This window comes from Capricornis sumatraensis, chromosome X (genome assembly GCF_032405125.1).
Source record: "Capricornis sumatraensis isolate serow.1 chromosome X, serow.2, whole genome shotgun sequence".
Classification (NCBI taxonomy): Eukaryota; Metazoa; Chordata; class Mammalia; order Artiodactyla; family Bovidae; genus Capricornis; species Capricornis sumatraensis.
In genome coordinates this window covers 57,713,131-57,730,609 of record NC_091092.1, presented here as the reverse complement: position 1 = coordinate 57,730,609, position 17,479 = coordinate 57,713,131, and the positions used below count along the sequence as shown (strand labels likewise).

Here is a 17,479-nt window from a genome sequence, read left to right as displayed (position 1 = left end):
ACAATGGCATAATAAACACAACTCTGTTGAAACGAAAGCCGTCATCTTAATTACAAACTCACAAAACGCAGTAAAAACACTTCTGTCATGAACGTTTAGGAAAACCATGTACAAAATTTTCAGATATGTACAGGTAGCTTGAAAAATCACCAGATTTCCATTTTGTCACAGGTAGAGAGAGGGATGGGTGTGGGCTGCCGCCCCTCAAATTGTAATGAGGCAATAAGCATGTGGCTGTGTGGGGCCAGTGGTAAATTTGCTATGGATTCACATCACTCCCCAGAGTGATGGCCACGTGGAGGTTTCTAGGGCATTTAAAGCTTGTCAGCATTCTGGGGGACGTGGCCCACACTCTGGGCCTTGGCACCCTTGTCAGCAGCCTGGTCTTCTACAGTGCCACTGATCAGCCTCAGGTTGCCCATCCAGTCTTCATCTGGGCTCTCGGTGGAATCCATCATGAAAGTGTCGAAATCCACTTCAGAACAGTCAGGAAGTGAAATAAGATCGTCCAGTGGGGACTGGGACGACAACTCAGATGGGCTCCCTGTTCTGTCACAGGGACTGGCCGGGGACTGGCCGGCAGCCACAATGGAGGGGGCAGCAGCGGCAGCCACAGAGCTTGGTGGCTCGATGGCCTGGATGGGACTCTCAGGCCCGAAGCTGACCATACTTTTCTGGAGGGACTTGGTGGCATGTGGTGTGGGCACGGGGCCCTGCACTGGGCTCTGCCTGATACTCTTGTTGCCTAGCAGGCTGAAGCTGGGCTTGGCAGGCGCAGGACCCACCTTCTGGCTAGGTCTGCCTTCTAGGGCCATCCGACTAGGGGACACAACTGCCTGCTGCAAGGGAAACACTGGGGCTTCCAGGGAGGTTGTCACAAGGGCCTTGGTAAAGATGGCACTGCTATCATAATGCTGCTGCATGCCATGAGCTGCTTGGTTCGGGGGTGGCTCCCTCAAGACTGGGGTGTGCAGAGATGCTGCTGCCACCACCCAGGAAGTGCTGTGGAGTACAGTGGACATTCCTGACATATGCGGCTGTCTGAGATGGTGAGGACCCAGGGCCTGGCTGCCCAGGGGCCTGGCATAGAATCTAGGCAGGGGCGCTCCTGCAGGCGCAGCCTTGGGTATCTCCATGTGCTGGTAGATGGAGCCGAGGCTGCCCAGGGGGTTGTGGCCCAATTGTGAGGGTGTGGGAAACGGGGGTCTGAAGCTGAAAATCCCCTGCTGCCTGTGGAGGATTGGTGAGAGCATGCCCATGGTCTCCTGGCTCTGCTGCCTGATGGGTGAGGCCATTCCTGAACTCAGACTGCTATGAAGGAGCCCAGCTCTGGGTGGTATCATGCACTGGCTGGGTGGGGAGCTTGCCTTGGTCCGGCTACACTTAGAGATGACTTGATCTTGGATGGCTACCGAAAGAGAGAAGCAGGGGTCAGTTCCAAAGGTGTCTTCCACTTGGGCTGCAGTGGCCAGCGGGGAGCCACTGGCCCAGCACTGACCTCTCACCTCCTGCCCTTGGCTCCTACCGAGCATCCTCCTCTCCCCTTGTTCCTCCACCCTCAGCCTGGACTGCAGTTCTTGGGGGAAGCCCTCCTAGACCCCCCAGGTCTGTGCTCACAGCTCCCCTCCACCCAAGAGTAGATCACGTTGGACTGAAAATGCCCATAGATTTTAAGCTCCATGAACGGGGTCTGGGCCTGCTTTTATAAACCCCATACAATCCGTACACAAGCTTGGTACCACCCATCCCCTGAAGGATGTCCACCTCTTGACATTGGCCTGGAACTTGTCTGCCTGGTCCCTGCGGCTAAGGCACACCTGACATGCCACTCCAGCTTGAACAGGTGGGGGCATTCAGCTGGTATCAGGCCCGAAGGAAAAGGGGGTTTTGCAAGAGAATGGAGGAGTGATAGTGCTATGGCGCCACCAGGCTACAACGAAGATGCTGAACACTCATTGGAAGGCAAGCAGCCTCCTCCGAGCCCCAGGCAGGAATACCCCTATCCTGGCCCAATGTCACTACTGGCTGGGGACAACTGCTTAACACGTCTCCCAGGCTAGTTTGGCAGAGATCATCTGTAGTGTTTGGCTAACAGCTGTATCTTCAGCCAATCAATGTTGATTACATGGTTGAGTCAGTCTCTTCAATCAAACAGTGATTTCAGAGTCATTAAGACTGGGCCTTCAATTGGGACTCTACTGACACTTTCCATGCGACAGATCCAACCAAGGTGCCATGGCAGTGCCTCACAGACCTACTCTCTTTTCATCAATGCTTTCCAGAATCATCTCAGTAATGGTTTATGCTGGAGGGAATTCTCCCCCAACCTCACACAGTCTCCACCACTCACCCCTTTGAGAACATGGACTTTTAACTGTTTACCTTGAAATTGACTCATCCGTTGGGCGATACGTGAACTGCGCTGTTCAGGGGTCATTGCCATAAGACCTGATCTCTGCTTCTCTCGCTAAGTAGAAGATGAAAAAGAAGTGTTAGATTCGGGCTACCAATAAATTCTAGCCTTGGTGTTGCTGTGTGGAGACTCAAGACGTGACTTTGGTGTAGCAGAAAGCATGAGTGAACACACCAACTGACACTCACATGCATGCCCCACCCTCCCAAGCAAAACTCCACAGGTATGGATACAAGTAGGATTCGGCACCTGAGTTAAAAAGCAATTGCGACAGCATAGGATGGGGCGGAGACACAGAGCTAAACAGCAAGAGCATGGAGAGAAAAGGTTTAGGCATTCTCGATGTCCTTCTGCTCGGGATAGGGCAGCAGTGAGATGCAGTCACCAAAGGAGGAAATGTGACATTAGGCTGCATTAATAGAAGCAGAGTATGTAGAAGGAGGGAGGTGACAGTCCTACACTCCTCTGCTTTGGCCAAACCATGTCGGCAATGCTGACAAGAGTTTGGGCAGGCCAGTCTCAGGGAGACCCAAACTGGCTGCACCCAGAGGACACTAAGCAATGGGCCTTGGGCTCCCAAACACGTGGGCAAAGAATGGCTGAACCAACTGGGGATGTCAGGGGTGGGGCAGAGCAGCCTTTGGGCTATGTGGTGGTGGGTGCCCAGGGTGTCATGGGGAAAAGGGCCAAGGCTCGTTCTGGGTGGTCCTGGCATGAAGAGTAGGGGTGATCACTTGCTCACATGGATGCATTGCCCAACACCCAGAGTAGTCACTCATTCCCAGCTTCCCTTCGCTTTCCTGATGGGAAGCAGCATGGGTGACGGGAACCGGCTTCTGATCTCCATCTCCAAGCTGGGTGGGCACAGAGAGGAGCCAAGCTTCAGGGCTGCAGTCCCAGCCCCAAGTCTGGGAGCGCCTCGAGAGGCCCACCACCAGAGAGCCAGCTGAGGGCCTGCAGAAGGCATAACTTGCCCCAAGACCCTCAGCCCTTTGGTGCCAGGCTGTGGCTGGGCCCTGGGTATGACTCACAGTCCATTGCTCACCCACTGCCATTTCTCTCCCTTTCTCTGCTCCTCCGTGTGCCAACATCCAAGGCAGCCCCATCAGGGAGCACATCTCCCTGAGTTTACTTTGGAACTGCATCCCCCACACCCCTGCAGAGGCCAGAAGAAGACTTGACCGGACAACACAGGCTGCCCGGGTGGCCTGCTTCACCACTCTTGGATGACTGGTGTGTGAAGGGGCTGGGGCAGACGGCCGGTGCTTGGGAGAGTGCCCAGCTCCCAGGTCTGGCGGCAGTTCCCGGCCTCAGTTCCTGCCAAGGCAGAGGACGAACATGAACACGTGGCAGTGGGCGGACTACATGGCGAGCGATTCCAGCATCCTGCCCTTAGCTTGCTTCCTGTCCAAGCTCTTGCCTCCCTTCCCCTGGGGCGGCCCCCTTCCTGCTAAAGCATGCCGTTGTTGCAGGGGCAGGACCCGAGGATCACAGGGGTCATAAGATCGCCAAGGCCATGCCGCTGGGAAGTCAGGGAGATGGGGGTTGGGGGGGGGCGTTCTGGGCTCTGCCTGAGATGCTTAGGGTGGGCAGGCATTTCTGAAGGCAGCTCTCACCTCTGGTCTGCCCAGTCACCCTCCTACTGCGCCAGGAGATCCGGGCAGAAGATCTATAGCCCCAGCTTACTGATGTGACAGCTGAGGCTCACAGAGGGTCAGTGATGTGCTCCAGGCAACACGGCTGGGTAAGTGCAGTGTCTCCCAGCTGCAGGTCCAGTGCTTCCATCTGTCTAGCCTGCTGCTTCTGGGACCGGCTCCTGGGCCCTCTGTCTACACCAACTCTAATTCTGTCTACACCAACTCTAATTCCATCCCCATTGACTGCTCCATTAGGTTCACCAAATGACACAGTAGTACAGGGTGGGAGAGGGGCAGGTGGCAGCTACAGAGGGCGATGCAAGAAAAAGCAGGGAATGACAACGATGGGCCCAAGAGTCCAAAGGGAAGGAGATAGAGAGGAAGACACCCCCAGGGCCTGGGAAACCAGAGTGAAGGCGAGGCTGGGGCAGGGGTCAGAGTGGAGGAAGTGGGCAGTATCTGCCAGATGACAGAAATTGCTTCTTAAAGGGTTAGGGTTACAGGGACAGCGGGATGTTGGCCAGCATTCATCCAAGGAAGGAGAAAAATCCAGCACATCTAGAGTTGAAGGGAAAGTCTAGTCGGGGCCACAGAAACTCCAAGTCCAAACAGAAGGGCTGATGCTGGCCATCCGGGGGTGTTGCTGTCAGGCAGGAACCTCTTCATGCCACTGGGGCATGGGGGGGCACCGCCAGCCTTCTGCTCCCCGCCTGGCCCCCGTCCCTGGCAGAGCAGCCAGAGCGTTCTCTCCAGGCCCCCCAGGAGGCAGCTTCCTTTGTTTTGCAGACAGAGGCCCCCATCCTTTGTTCTCAATCAGTGTGCTCCAAAGATAAGCCCCAAGAAAATAATTGTTGCCTTTTGACACTGACAATTAGGATCATTGGAAAATAGAGAAAACAGGAAATGACAAATGTTTTCAGTGACCCAGAGGAAGTGATGGCTGAAAGTGGCTGCTTAGTGATGGATACTCTGAAGGATGGTTACAGAGGAGCTCAGGCAATCACTGCTTTTCCTAGGACTGCGGGTGGTTGTCATGGCACTCGAGATTGCTGTACAGGTGACACCGACGGGGCAGTGGCAGCTGGGCTCTCTGGGAGCCTAGGTGTGCTTCCCCATGTTGTCCCCGGAAGGAATAAAGTCTCCCAAAGAACTTGGGCCCAGGCTCCTCCTTCCATCCGGCCAAGGGACCACCCTCAGAGAGGCCTCAGCCAGGATGGTGATCCAGGAAGTCCTGGGACTGCTTTTCTAAGCTTCATGCTAAGGCCAAGGAAACTCTGGGGCTCACTTGAGGTGTAGCACTCCGTCCAAGTGTGCTAGGCATAGGTGGAAGAGACAGGCGCAAGGCTGGCCCGAACCCCCCACTGCCTCCCAACACAGCAGAACCCAACACACAGCTACCCAGGGGCCACGCCGCCCTGCGGACCTCAGCCTTCAGCCACCATGGGTGGGGGTCTCTTGTGAGCCCCCGAGCAGCACCTGATACAGCCTCTCTCCACTGCAGCCCATGCATGGTTTCATGACAGAGTCAACCCCTTCCTAAGGCCATGGACATGTTAACTGGATGGGGGATGGGACAGAGGCAGAGGGTTGGCAAGACCCCTACATGGATGCCCACGCTGGCTTCCTGGGCTTCAGGTGGATTCAGCCTGAAATTACTTGGCCCATGACCCCCAGGAGGAGTGTGTTCTGACTGGGAAGGGCTTCCAAACGAATAGCTCTGACAGATGAGGGATGGAGTCTAGGGAGGAAAGGGGGGAAGGGAGAGAAAGGGAGAGGGAGGGAGGGAAGGGACAAAGTGAGAGGGGGTGAAGGAGGAGAAAAAAGGGCTGTGTGTGGGGTTTCTTTTTCCAGCATTGGGGCACTCCTGCCTCTTCCCCAGAGCGCCACGCACAGAGCAGTCTGCAGGTAGCAGAAAACACACAGCTCTGTGTTAGAGGCTCAAAGGTTAAGGAGCTCCAGCGTGTGGGCTGCTTTGTTCAATACTCCACTATGAAAAGTACCTTCTTTGATAGCTTTTGGAAGCCAAATTTGGAAATGGCTCACTGACTCTTCTGACTTTTCCTTTGGAATGACAGGAAGACAGCATTCTGCACGGAGATCTGAGTTCTAGGGGCTCCCACAATGCCCCTGGAGGGGGACTTCTCAGAACTGTGGGCCATGAAGATGCTTCTACCCAAGCCCTGTTTGAACGGCATGGATGCTCTTAGGCTGACACTGTCCTCAGGCATCCTTCAGACACAACACGGGCTGTCCACAGTGAATGCAGGCCCACTTCACCATGTCCTAACTCTCCCTCCTAACTCTTGGAGCCTGTGACTCAGTTTCTCTGGAGTGCCTCCAGATGGGAGTGCTGAGGGAACCCCAGAAGCCAAGGCAAAGGCAGGCCATACCTGTTGTTTCCGAAGGCCTTGGCTCCGTGCCCTTCCCTGCCCAGTGGGGGGATGGGGAGGGCACCCTCACTGACTCTGGGGTCCCCAAAGCAAACTGCTGGATCCCGGGTGGGTAAAGAGGGTTTACCTGGCAGCCCAGTGAGCCCCCATGTCAGTCAACTGACAAACACATCTTGTGGGTCTACCATGGGACCTAGTGGGTCTACCATGGGTGGGGCTCTGTACCAGCCCTGGGGTGGTACTGTGTGTGTCTACTCTCAGGAAGCTCACCATGGAGGGAGAAACCGACAAATCAATCAATCAAAGGAAATCACAACCTCAGAACAAAGTGAAGGGATGGGGAGGGGAGGCATGGCAGAAACCCGGGCTCAGGGCTTGGGGCCAGAGGGTCCATGGGGACATGCAGGTGCTAAGACAGGAGAAAGCTGAGAGTCTCTCTTTGGCCCTGGAGGCCCCTGGAGCAGGAGTCAGGGACCTCCCCTCAGTGATGGTGCTGTCCTTGGGTTGGATCCAATCTGCAGCTGCCATTGGTAACTTCACAAAAATCACTGCTGTTGAAAATGACCGCCAGAGAGCTGGAGGTCGCCTTTTCTCCTCTCCACTTTCTGTCTTTGCAGTTGACTTCTGACTCCAGGCATCTCTCCCGGAAGGGCCAGACTTCCATGCTGTGAGTGATCTGGCGGCAGAGGAAACAAATGTCTTTGCAGCTCGCCTCTCTTCTCTCCCGGAGGTGGGGGCCTGCATTCTCCGTCTCACAGAAAGTCTGGCCTTCCTGAGTCTGGGCTGAGCTGTAGGTCCTGTCCCTCCAAGCCTTCCCCACCACCCCACCCCAAGGCAGGCCCAACTTCCATAGCTTAATAGTGAGGATCTGAGGGCCAAGATTCTGCCCCGCCCTCCACTGCTGAGTGGAAGGGTTGGCTTTGAAGAGAGATAACATGCTGGGGAAAGGAGTTCTCAACATCAGCTCACTCGGATCTGTCTTCTTTGCCTTCTGGGGACATGGAACACCAGGGTGGAACTCAGACACATCCTGAGTGGATGATGTCCCCATTTGTTTTTTGCTAATTCTCTTTCTTTGGCAGTCTTGTGCTGGACAAGCCGAAGAGCAGTGACTCTGACAGCATGTAGGAGAAGGGTTAAAAAAAAAAAGAGAGAGAAATCAATAGCCCTTGAAAGGAAAGCACTGCTTGTTCCTGCAGGCCAAGGCCTGTGGGATGGGAGAACAAGGCCACGCAGATAGAAGCAGCATTTCCATTAGAAGCCAGAATCCCAGAGGTCATTTCAGCTGGATGAGCATCCTCTGATCACTCTCTCTCAGCAAGTGCTCCTTTCTCTACTTTGCTCTGCAGAGAGGGCTGACGTCCTGCACATACTGATATGTCATGCACCAGAACAACAAGTTCATGAGCCAAACAAAAGTCTCTGCAACGTCTGCTCGGACATCATCTTGCTGTCATGACCACTAATGCAACTCCTTAGGATGAGTCAAGTCATTTCTTCCAGAATCTGGAGGACGATGCAAACTCACAGCCCTCTTGGCCAGGCCTGGTTTGGCTTTCTTCTGCCTGCCCTCCTCGAGTGGGGCCATCTGACTTCCCACTTCGTGAGGTGCACACGAATCTCAGGTGGGGTCAAAAAACACCTTGGGGTGTGGAGCCCCAGCAGATGGCTGGAGAGGCAGCTCCCAAGTGCCCGCCAGGTATGGAGTAGGCAGGCACCAGGCCGGGGGAGGTGGGGTGCGGGCCGAGATTTGTAGTTCCAAAGGCGTAGGCCCTGTCCGCCTACAGTTCACAGTCTGGTCACAGGGACAGACAGGCAGGGAAGGAACTGGGGTGCTGGACGGCCAACAGCAGGGAGGGAGTGACTGTCCCCGGGGTGATGCCCACTTAGTCTCCCTCTGCTGGCTTGGGTGGTCTCTTTGCCAAAGACTGACTGGGATGCAGCAGAGAAAGCTCTGGACATCTCTCCGAGGTGCACAGAGCTTTATGGGCTGGGCTGTCACCTCCTCTGTTCCTCCAACAACACTGTGAAGCAGGTGGGCAGGCTGAGCAGGGGACTGTGCCCAGTTGACAGATGAGGAAAGCGAGGCTGGGGGGGGAGTGACTTACCAACAGCGTCGCAGCTAGGCAGTAGTGGAGCGGGCACCTGCCTCCAGGCCTTCGGATCCCAGCCGCCCCAGGGCGCTGCCTCTGAGGTGCTGTACGAGGAGGTGACTTGGGCCAGCTCATGAGCAAAGGAGCTGCTGGGCAGGAAGGACTCACTCCCCAGGGCCTGGCAGGACGGGGGCTGTCGCCCGAGGCTGACCTGGGGGGGCCTGGCTTCCCCAAGCTTGCAGGCTTTGTCTACATGAGTCTACAACAACCATTGAAGAGTCTGTCAGCGGCGTGGCCACAACTTGCCTCTGACTACTCCTGTCACTGCCCTGACCGCTTAGACGGGGGTCATCTGGGGCTTTGATTACACACACCAACTAGCCTGGGCCAACCAAACCCAGAAGCTCTGCGTTCTTAATTGTCTTGGGTCACAGACTCCTCTGAGAAGTCTCTTAAAAGCTATAGTCTCTCTCCACAGAAAAAGCACTAATGCTGGTGTCTCTCCCTTCCCAGCCCACCAACATTTTATATATAATTTCCGGGGTTTTCTGGGCCACTTACTCCCCATCCATGGGTCTCAGTTAAGGAGACTCTGCCTCTATCAGTCACTGTCTGGTTGGAAATGGGCATCAGGCTAGGTCAGATAGCTGGTTCATCAATGCCCAATCCCGATCTGTCCCCATGCTCTCCCCCCTAACAGAGCACACCATTCTACACTGGTCTGTACGTACATGTGTGTACACGTGCTGAGTAAGGTGCACAACCAGGCAGTCAGGCAGGAATCTCCAAGCAGCCCTGAGCTGCAGCCCTCAGGCACTTCACCCTGCCGGGGCCCTGAGGATTAGGGACTTTTGTGTGGGTGGCCCCTCATAACGTTTTAGAAGACAGGGATTTCATCTGAATTGAACATCTGACCCCATTCTTTCAGCCAAAGGCAATTAAAACCCTCACACTTGATATCCATGTCAGAGGAGGCCGCAAGACTCCACGGAGGTGCTGAGGGAACCCTGACCTCCTGCTGAACACCTGGCCACGGGGTGCCCAAGATGACCAGGGGAGCCCGCCCTGAGGAGAAGCTCTTTGTATGTAAAGCAGCCTCTTCATTCACATGCTTTTCATACCTGAGCTTCGAGTGATCACCCGTGTCTTATCAAACATCCCAGTAGACAGGGAAATATTTATCTCCCGATCCTCAGCTAAAGAGATGGAGTCAATTCAGTAAACATGACTAACTGCCTACAGTGGGCAATTCTCTGTGATGGATGACAAGACACTAGATATTTGGATGCCTCATCTGAATTGAATTAATGGTAAAAACTGCCACCACTGAACTGATCAAGCACTTGCTAGGTACCAGGCACTAAACCAAGTGCTTTTGATCCTCAGTCTCACTCAACCCTTGAAACAGCTGTATGTGAGGCAGGAACAATTACTGTCCTTATTTTACAATGAGGACACAGAGGCCCAGAGAGGTTAATGAAGTTGCCCAAAGTCACACAGCTAGTAAGTAGTAGAGGAGGATGCAAATGCAGGTTTGCCTGGTTCTCAAGTCTACATGGAGTTTGGCACGGTGCATGCATGCGTGCATGTGTGTGTGTGATTAGCTTGTCATATGGAAAACAAGTCTGAAATGTAGATACTGTTCAAATGTGCCATTAAGAGAAGTACAGGCCAGGTTTTACGAGGGGGCCCCAGGGCAAAATTTTAAGAACAACTTAGGCTCAGATGGTAAAGAATCCACCTGCAATGTGGGAGACCTGGGTTTGATCCCTGGGTTGGGAAGATCTCCTGGAGGAGGGCATGGCAACTCACTCCAATATTCTTGCCTGGAGAATCCCCATGGCAGAGGAGACTGGTGGGCTACAGTCCATGGGGTCACAAAGAGTCAGAAATGACTGAGTGACTAAGCACAGCACACAAAGATGGGATTAGGAAGAAAACTGAACTATTTTGAGAGTTTTGGAGATGACACTCTTCTCCCCAAAGAAATACAAAACCAGAAAACCACATGGAATATGCTTAGCAACTGAACTCAGTACATGAGGGAGAGAAAATACCTTTGCCATTCTGACGATATACCCACCACGGAGGGCCCGGCACCCCTCCACTCAGGTGGGTTGCATCAGTGCAGAGCCAATCTCACTGACCACCTGCAGCTTTGCTAAATCAAGCTCCAATTTGTCCTTGAACCAAGGTCATCTGGGATATGAGCAGAAACGTTACTCTCTACAATGGACTATTCTTTGTGCCTGCATACTGAGCACCTTGGTAATTTAAAACACTGTTTTATAGCCATGGAGGGGTTTTTGCAATCCTGATATGCAACTATTCCTAGAGGTCTCATTCCTCACCCACCAGATGACGCCATAGTCGGAAAGCAATGAGCAGGGCTTATTTGCAGGGAATTGAAGCACTGTAAGCTTTTGCTTAGGAGTCCCTGGTAGCTTCATGTGACTGGTAGGATATTAGTGATGGGTCAAGAAGCAAGACCCCTCATCAGCAGGAACATACGCTCCCAGTGCCTTGGTAGTTCATCAGGCAGAAAAAAACCTGCCGATGGCACATGGAAATTACCATCAGCAGAAGATGCCCCAGCAGTGTGGGCAGTTCTGTTTCAACAACAGTTTGGAACAGGCCAGCAGCCACCCATTCACGTGGAGCAAAATGGGAGCAGGCACTTGGCAGACCAATGGGATCCTTGGTTAAAAAAAGAAAGATATAAACTAAATGAGATTCAGTCGAGACTCTGATTGACAAGGAGCTTTGTAGCTGATGTTCATGCATCTTCTCTATTTACTTTGACAAAGAAACCTCTGTCCCACACACCCTGTTATCAGGAGGCCCAGGTTCCAAGGAAAAGGTGGTAGGGATGTTTCAACTCCTAGAGATTTCCACACATAAGGTAAACCCATCTCTCTCTTAGGAATCACTGAAAATCTCAGAAAGCAGGTCAGTCCATAACTGGTGGACAATGATTTCTACCTCTTGGATTGGCTGCTTCCAAGCGATTCCAAATTTCAGAGAATCAGATGAATAGTGTCTGATGCTGGTGCCCAATTTCACAGAGCTCACACCCACTGGGCTTCCCATGCTATAGAACATGCTAGAGAACCTGCTGGAAAAAGGTTGTCTCTGGGTCTCTCCAATGGCTTGCAGATACTTACAGGCCCAAGCACATCCTGTAAGCTCTGTTATTAGGGTTCATTGTCCCGGGGCTTCCCATCTTCTTGGCAGCCAGGTCTCCCGCCCCACTGTGTCCTGTACTCTATGTCCTGTACTCTAATCTCCAGTCATACCTATCTCCTCGGAGCTCCCCAGACAGGCTGCCACGTGCATTCAGCCCTCTGTGCTCATGGTCTTTAGGGGTCCTGCATGTCTTTGGAGATCCACCCTGAGAATTCTGCCTCTCCTTTGGAGAAGAAAATGGCAGCCCACTCCGGTAATCTTGCCTGGAGAACCCCCATGGACAAGGAGCCTGGGCCACAGTTCATGGGGTCGCATAAAGTCAGACAGGACTGAGCAACTAACACTTTTTGGCCCAGCGCTTATGGCTGAACACCTCTGACTGACTGAACATCCTTGTTGTGCCAGTTCAGTTCAGTTCAGTCGCTTAGTTGTGTCCGACTCTTTACGACCCCATGAATCGCAGCACGCCAGGCCTCTCTGTCCATCACCAACTCCTGGAGTTCACTCAGACTCACGTCCATCGAGTCAGTGATGCCATGCAGCCATCTCATCCTTGGTCATCCCCTTCTCCTCCTGCCGCCAATCCCTCCCAGCATCAGAGTCTTTTCCAATGAGTCAACTCTTTGCATGAGGTGGCCAAAGTACTGGAGTTTCAGCTTTAGCATCATTCCCTCCAAAGAAATCCCAGGGCTGATCTCCTTCAGAATGGACTGGTTGGATCTCCTTGCAGACCAAGGGACTCTCAAGAGTCTTCTCCAATACCACAGTTCAAAAGCATCAATTCTTAGGCACTCAGCTTTCTTCACAGTCCAATTCTCACATCCATACATGATCACTGGAAAAACCATAGCCTTGACTAGACGGATCTTTGTTGGCAAAGTAATGTCTCTGCTTTTCAATATGCTATCTAGGTTGGTCATAACTTTTCTTCCAAGGAGTAAGCGTCTTTTAATTTCATGGCTGCAGTCACCATCTGCAGTGATTTTGGAGCCCCCCAAAAATGAAGTCTGACACTGTTTCCACTGTTTCCCCATCTATTTCCCATGAAGTGATGGGACCAGATGCCATGATCTTCGTTTTCTGAATGTTGAGGTTTAAGCCAACTTTTTCATTCTCCTCTTTCACTTTCATCAAGAGGCTTTTTAGTTCCTTTTCACTTTCCGCCATAAGGGTGGTGTCATCTGCATATCTGAGGTTATTGATATTTCTTCTGGCAATCTTGATTCTAGCTTGTGCTTCTCCCAGCCCAGCGTTTCTCATGATGTACTCTGCATATAAATTAAATAAGCAGGGTGACAATATACAGCCTTGACGTACTCCTTTTCCTATTTGGAACCAGTCTGTTGTTCCATGTCCAGTTCTAACTGTTGCTTCCTGAGCTGCATACAGGTTTCTCAAGAGGCAGGTCAGGTAGTCTGGTATTCTCATCTCTTTCAGAATTTTCCACAGTTCATTGTGATCCACAGTCAAAGGCTTTGGCATAGTCAATAAAGCAGAAATAGATGTTTTTCTGGAACTCTCTTGCTTTTTTGATGATCCAGTGGATGTTGGCAATTTGACCTCTGGTTCCTCTGCCTTTTCTAAAACCAGCTTGAACATCAGGAAGTTCACGGTTCATGTATTGCTGAAGCCTGGCTTGAAGAATTTTGAGCATTACTTTACCAGTGTGTGAGATGAGTGCAATTGTGTGGTAGTTTGAGCATTCTTTGGCATTGCCTTTCTTTGGGATTGGAGTGAAAACTGACCTTTTCCAGTCCTGTGGCCACTGCTGAGTTTTCCAAATTTGCTGGCATATTGAGTGCAGCACTTTCACAGCATCATCCTTCAGGATTTGAAATAGCTCAACTGGAATTCCATCACCTCCACTAGCTTTGTTCATAGTGATGCTTTCTAAGGCCCACTTGACTTCACATTCCAGGATGTCTGGCTCTAGGTGAGTGATCACACCATCGTGATTACCTTGGTCGTGAAGATCTTTTTTGTATAGTTCTTCGGTGTATTCTTGCTACCTCTTCTTAATATCTTCTACTTCTGTTAGGTCCATACCATTTCTGTTATTTTTGTGCCAAGTCTTCATCAAAATTAAATCCCTCTGGTGCCCACACAGTGCCTGACATAGGCAAAGGGTTCAACAAATATTTGGAAAATCCAACCAACTTGACTCTGCTATGAGTTTAGCATGACGTCCTAGGCACCTTGGAAATGATAAACTAGTGAAGGCTGTGCTAGCTTCTTTTGGGGATGATCATTAATGATAAACTGAGCGTTGACTCTCATTTTAAGCACATCAACTCATCCCTTTCCAATACTGTTGTGTTAATAAAACCCATCAGCAGAACAGAAAACATAATCACTCTGTGGAAATAACATCTGTTGACATATTTATTGGACTAACTGTGCATGTACACACATATTTGAGGCTGTCCTTAGTTTACCAGACCTTCCCTGGTGGCTCAGAGATTAACGCGTTTGCCTGCAATGTGGGAGACCTGAGTTTGATCTCTGGATCGGGAAGATCCCCTGGAGAAGGAAATGGCAACCCACTCCAGTATTCTTGCCTGGAGAATCCCATGGGCGGAGGAGCCTGGTGGGCTACGTCCACGGGGTCGCGAAGAGTTGGACACGACTGAGCGACTTCACTTCCTTTCTTAGTTTACAAGACAAGGAAGTGGAGATAGGTTTACCCAGGACACACAACGACAAGGTGGGTACAGACCTGGATCTGATTTACAGAGTGACTAAAACCCAAGCATCTGCTGGGTTTGGGAGAACAGGGCTCCTTCTTTGCACATGGAGAGAAGCAGCTGGGTGTCCTTCATCCACACTGGTGTAACTCCATGTTGCTGGCTATTCTGTGACCTCACCATAGCGCAAGTAGGCCCTGGTGTGAGAAGCTCAGATTATGACTAGCCCCCACAGATACTCAGGATGCTCTGCAAGAAGCAGATGACTGCTCTGGCTTTATCAGTTACTAACTGGATTAGATCTTGGCCCAGTCTTTGCCACGGAGGTCTGAAGGAGGTGCATGTGCATTTGCAAGGTTATAGTTGTTTACTGTAACTCCAGTGGCTTCTAGGAGCTTGTAGATATCTAGACTTACTCATTCTGAAAGTTTAGGTAACAAATCCTGAACTCCTCCATTTCTTTACTGACCATGTAGCAGAGGTGAACAGAGAGAGCTCAGGAGGTACTGGAAACTTTGTGCATGTGTTAGAGGCTCTCAGAGGTCAAAATGCCAGATAAGTCAACAGTGAGATGAATATGCTAAGGTACTAAATGCCATCCAGACAGCCCAAAGAGGGCAAGGCAGACCTGTGGAAGAAGCTGGATCTTTGAGCAAACTGTTGACTATTCCTACATGTCAAAGAGAAGTGACAGGAGACAACTTTGTAAATATGAAGCAATGCTTTGGGAAACCAGGAAAAGGTAATGTGAGTCAGACTTGTTGGCCTCTTGCCATTACACTACTTGGCCAAATGCAAATGGGATTTCACTGTATTACAAGCATGCATCTATTGATAACACTACAAGAAGTTTTACAACTCTAGCCTGAGATTCTGTAAGGAATAGAATCCCAGAAGTTCAACAAGCAGCATGTCCCACAGAATGCTGACATGAGACTCAGCCTCCCAGAAGGAAGAGAATGTGCTCTTCAATATGGTAGCCCCGGCCACACGTACAAAAGCACTTCAAGTGTGTCAGGTGCAAATGAAGAACTGAATTCTTAATTGAATTTACTTTTAATTAACCAAAATTTAAAGAGCCACATGTGAATGTTGACAACAGTATGGAGAGTATAGCTCTTTGGCCTACTGGCTAAGAGTACAGGCTCTGGAGAAAGAGGGTCTGGCCTGGGCTTGACTCATGGATTGAACACTTCTTAGCTATGTAATTGTGGGGAGGCTGCTTAACCTTTCTGTGCCTTTATATTCTCATCTGTAAAGGGGAAGTCATAGACATGCATCATTCATAGAGTGGTGGGGGTTACAAGACTTCATGGAGTTAACACATGTGCAGTGTCTGCATGTTATATTCTCTGAAGGTTAGTTTAGTGATGATCTTAATTAACAATAACACTTCCGCCATGTATCAAGCACTTTTACAGTATTCCAGGCACTGTCCTATGAGTTTTACATGGGCTAGCCTGGATTTGTGGGAGGAGGTGAGCTCCAGGTCCTTCTATTCCACCATCTTGATCCACTCCTCTTAGAACCAAACACGCTCTAGGCGTGGTCTGATCAATAGCTCAGCAGAGCTGTCACTTGTCCTATCTTTTTGTAAAACAGACTAACAACAATAATAAATTACAATGATGATAATATTAGAAAGATTTGTTGAGCACTGAATCTAAGGAACTGGGTTCAGCCCTTTCTTGGAGTCATTTCAATTAATTCTTAGAACAATCTGAAGAGGGAGGCACTGTTATGATCCCATGGTAAAGATGAGGAAACTGAGGCACAAAGAGGTTAAGCAACTAGCTCAATTGAGGTCACTTGTTAGTAAGTGCCACGGCCTGGCCTAGAACCCAGACCTGTCACACTACAGAGGCTAGGCCCTGAGTTTTGCTTGCTCAAATTGCCCAACTGGAACTTTTCCTAATTCAATATATAAGCAGACCTGCAGGAAGAAGACTCTGGAGGGCTGCTATGGTTCCATAGATGTGCAAGGGCCACTGGGTAGGCTGTTGTGCCACCAAGGTGTTCTTTTCTTTTTATAACAACTGTACCAAGAAATGAGAACTCCAGGTTGAGAGATTTCTGTTTTGATACATGTGGTACAGGGAGTGTGAAGTTCACTTGAGAGATTCTGCAAAAAAATTCTAGGGTAGCACGTATCCTATCTATATGCTGGATGTAGGACTGGTTAAAATGGACGGCGTTCAAAATCAAGTTCCCTTCCTTAGTCAATCAAGTATTCAGACTTGGAAATTAACCAGTTACGTTCAACTGGTAAACTGATATTTTGCCTGTGTGTTACTCGCTCAGTTGTGTCCGACTCTTTGTGATCCCATGAACTGAAGCCTGCCAGGCTGCTCTCTCCATGGGATTTTCCAGGCAAGAACAGTGGAGTGGGTTGCCACAACCTTTTCCAGGGGATCTTACTGACACGGGATTTGACCCAGGTCTCCCGCATTGCAGGCACGTTCTTGACCATTTAGGGCTTCCCTGATAGCTCAGCTGGTAAAGAATCTGCCTGCAATGCAGGAGACCCCAGTTCTATTCCTGGGTTGGGAAGATCCCCTGGAGAAAGGATAGGCTACCCACTCCAGTATTCTTGGGTTTCCCTGGTGGCTCAGCTGGTAAAGAATCCACCTGCAGGAGACCTGAGTTCAACCCCTGGCTTGGGAAGATCCCATGGAGAAGGGAAAGGCTACCCACTCCAGTATTCTGGCCTGGAGAATTCCATGAACTGTATAGTCCATGGGATCACAAAGAGTTGGAGACGACTGAGTGACTTTCACTATCTTTACCATTTGAGCTACCCAGGAAGCCCACTATTTTGCCTAAGAAAGAGAAATAACTCAAGAAGAGGAAAAGGTAAAGTCAATAATGTTTAAATCAATCAAGGAATGAAGGAATAAGCATCTCTACACTTCCCCTAATACACACAGCATTAATTTCAATGAATAAGCCTGTGACCTATTAACTCCCTGGGGTAGAGAGTGGGTACTCCTGTGTCTCCCACAGTGCCAGACACAGAGCAGGTCTACAATACACTCTGACATTTAGGCTCACTGTTTTCTATGGGGCAGTTCTAAGA

At 50.8% G+C, this 17,479-nt stretch overlaps 1 protein-coding gene across 6 annotated transcripts in view; it reads right to left on the bottom strand.

The window, feature by feature from the left end:
* Positions 1 to 250: 250 nt before the first annotated feature.
* MAMLD1 (mastermind like domain containing 1) overlaps positions 251 to 17,479 on the bottom strand; it is a 55,959-nt gene continuing 38,730 nt past the window's right edge. For 4 of the 6 annotated variants that reach the window (XM_068962781.1, XM_068962783.1, XM_068962782.1 and 1 more), the window contains 2 exons: positions 8,549 to 8,792; positions 2,427 to 2,467 (listed from right to left, as the gene is read on the bottom strand). In XM_068962781.1, coding sequence (XP_068818882.1) covers positions 2,427 to 2,467; positions 8,549 to 8,792 — 285 coding nt within the window. Of the gene's footprint in view, positions 833 to 901; positions 1,409 to 2,382; positions 2,468 to 8,548; positions 8,793 to 17,479 lie in introns of those variants that run through there. The other 2 variants (XM_068962778.1, XM_068962780.1) reach the window with 1 other exon arrangement.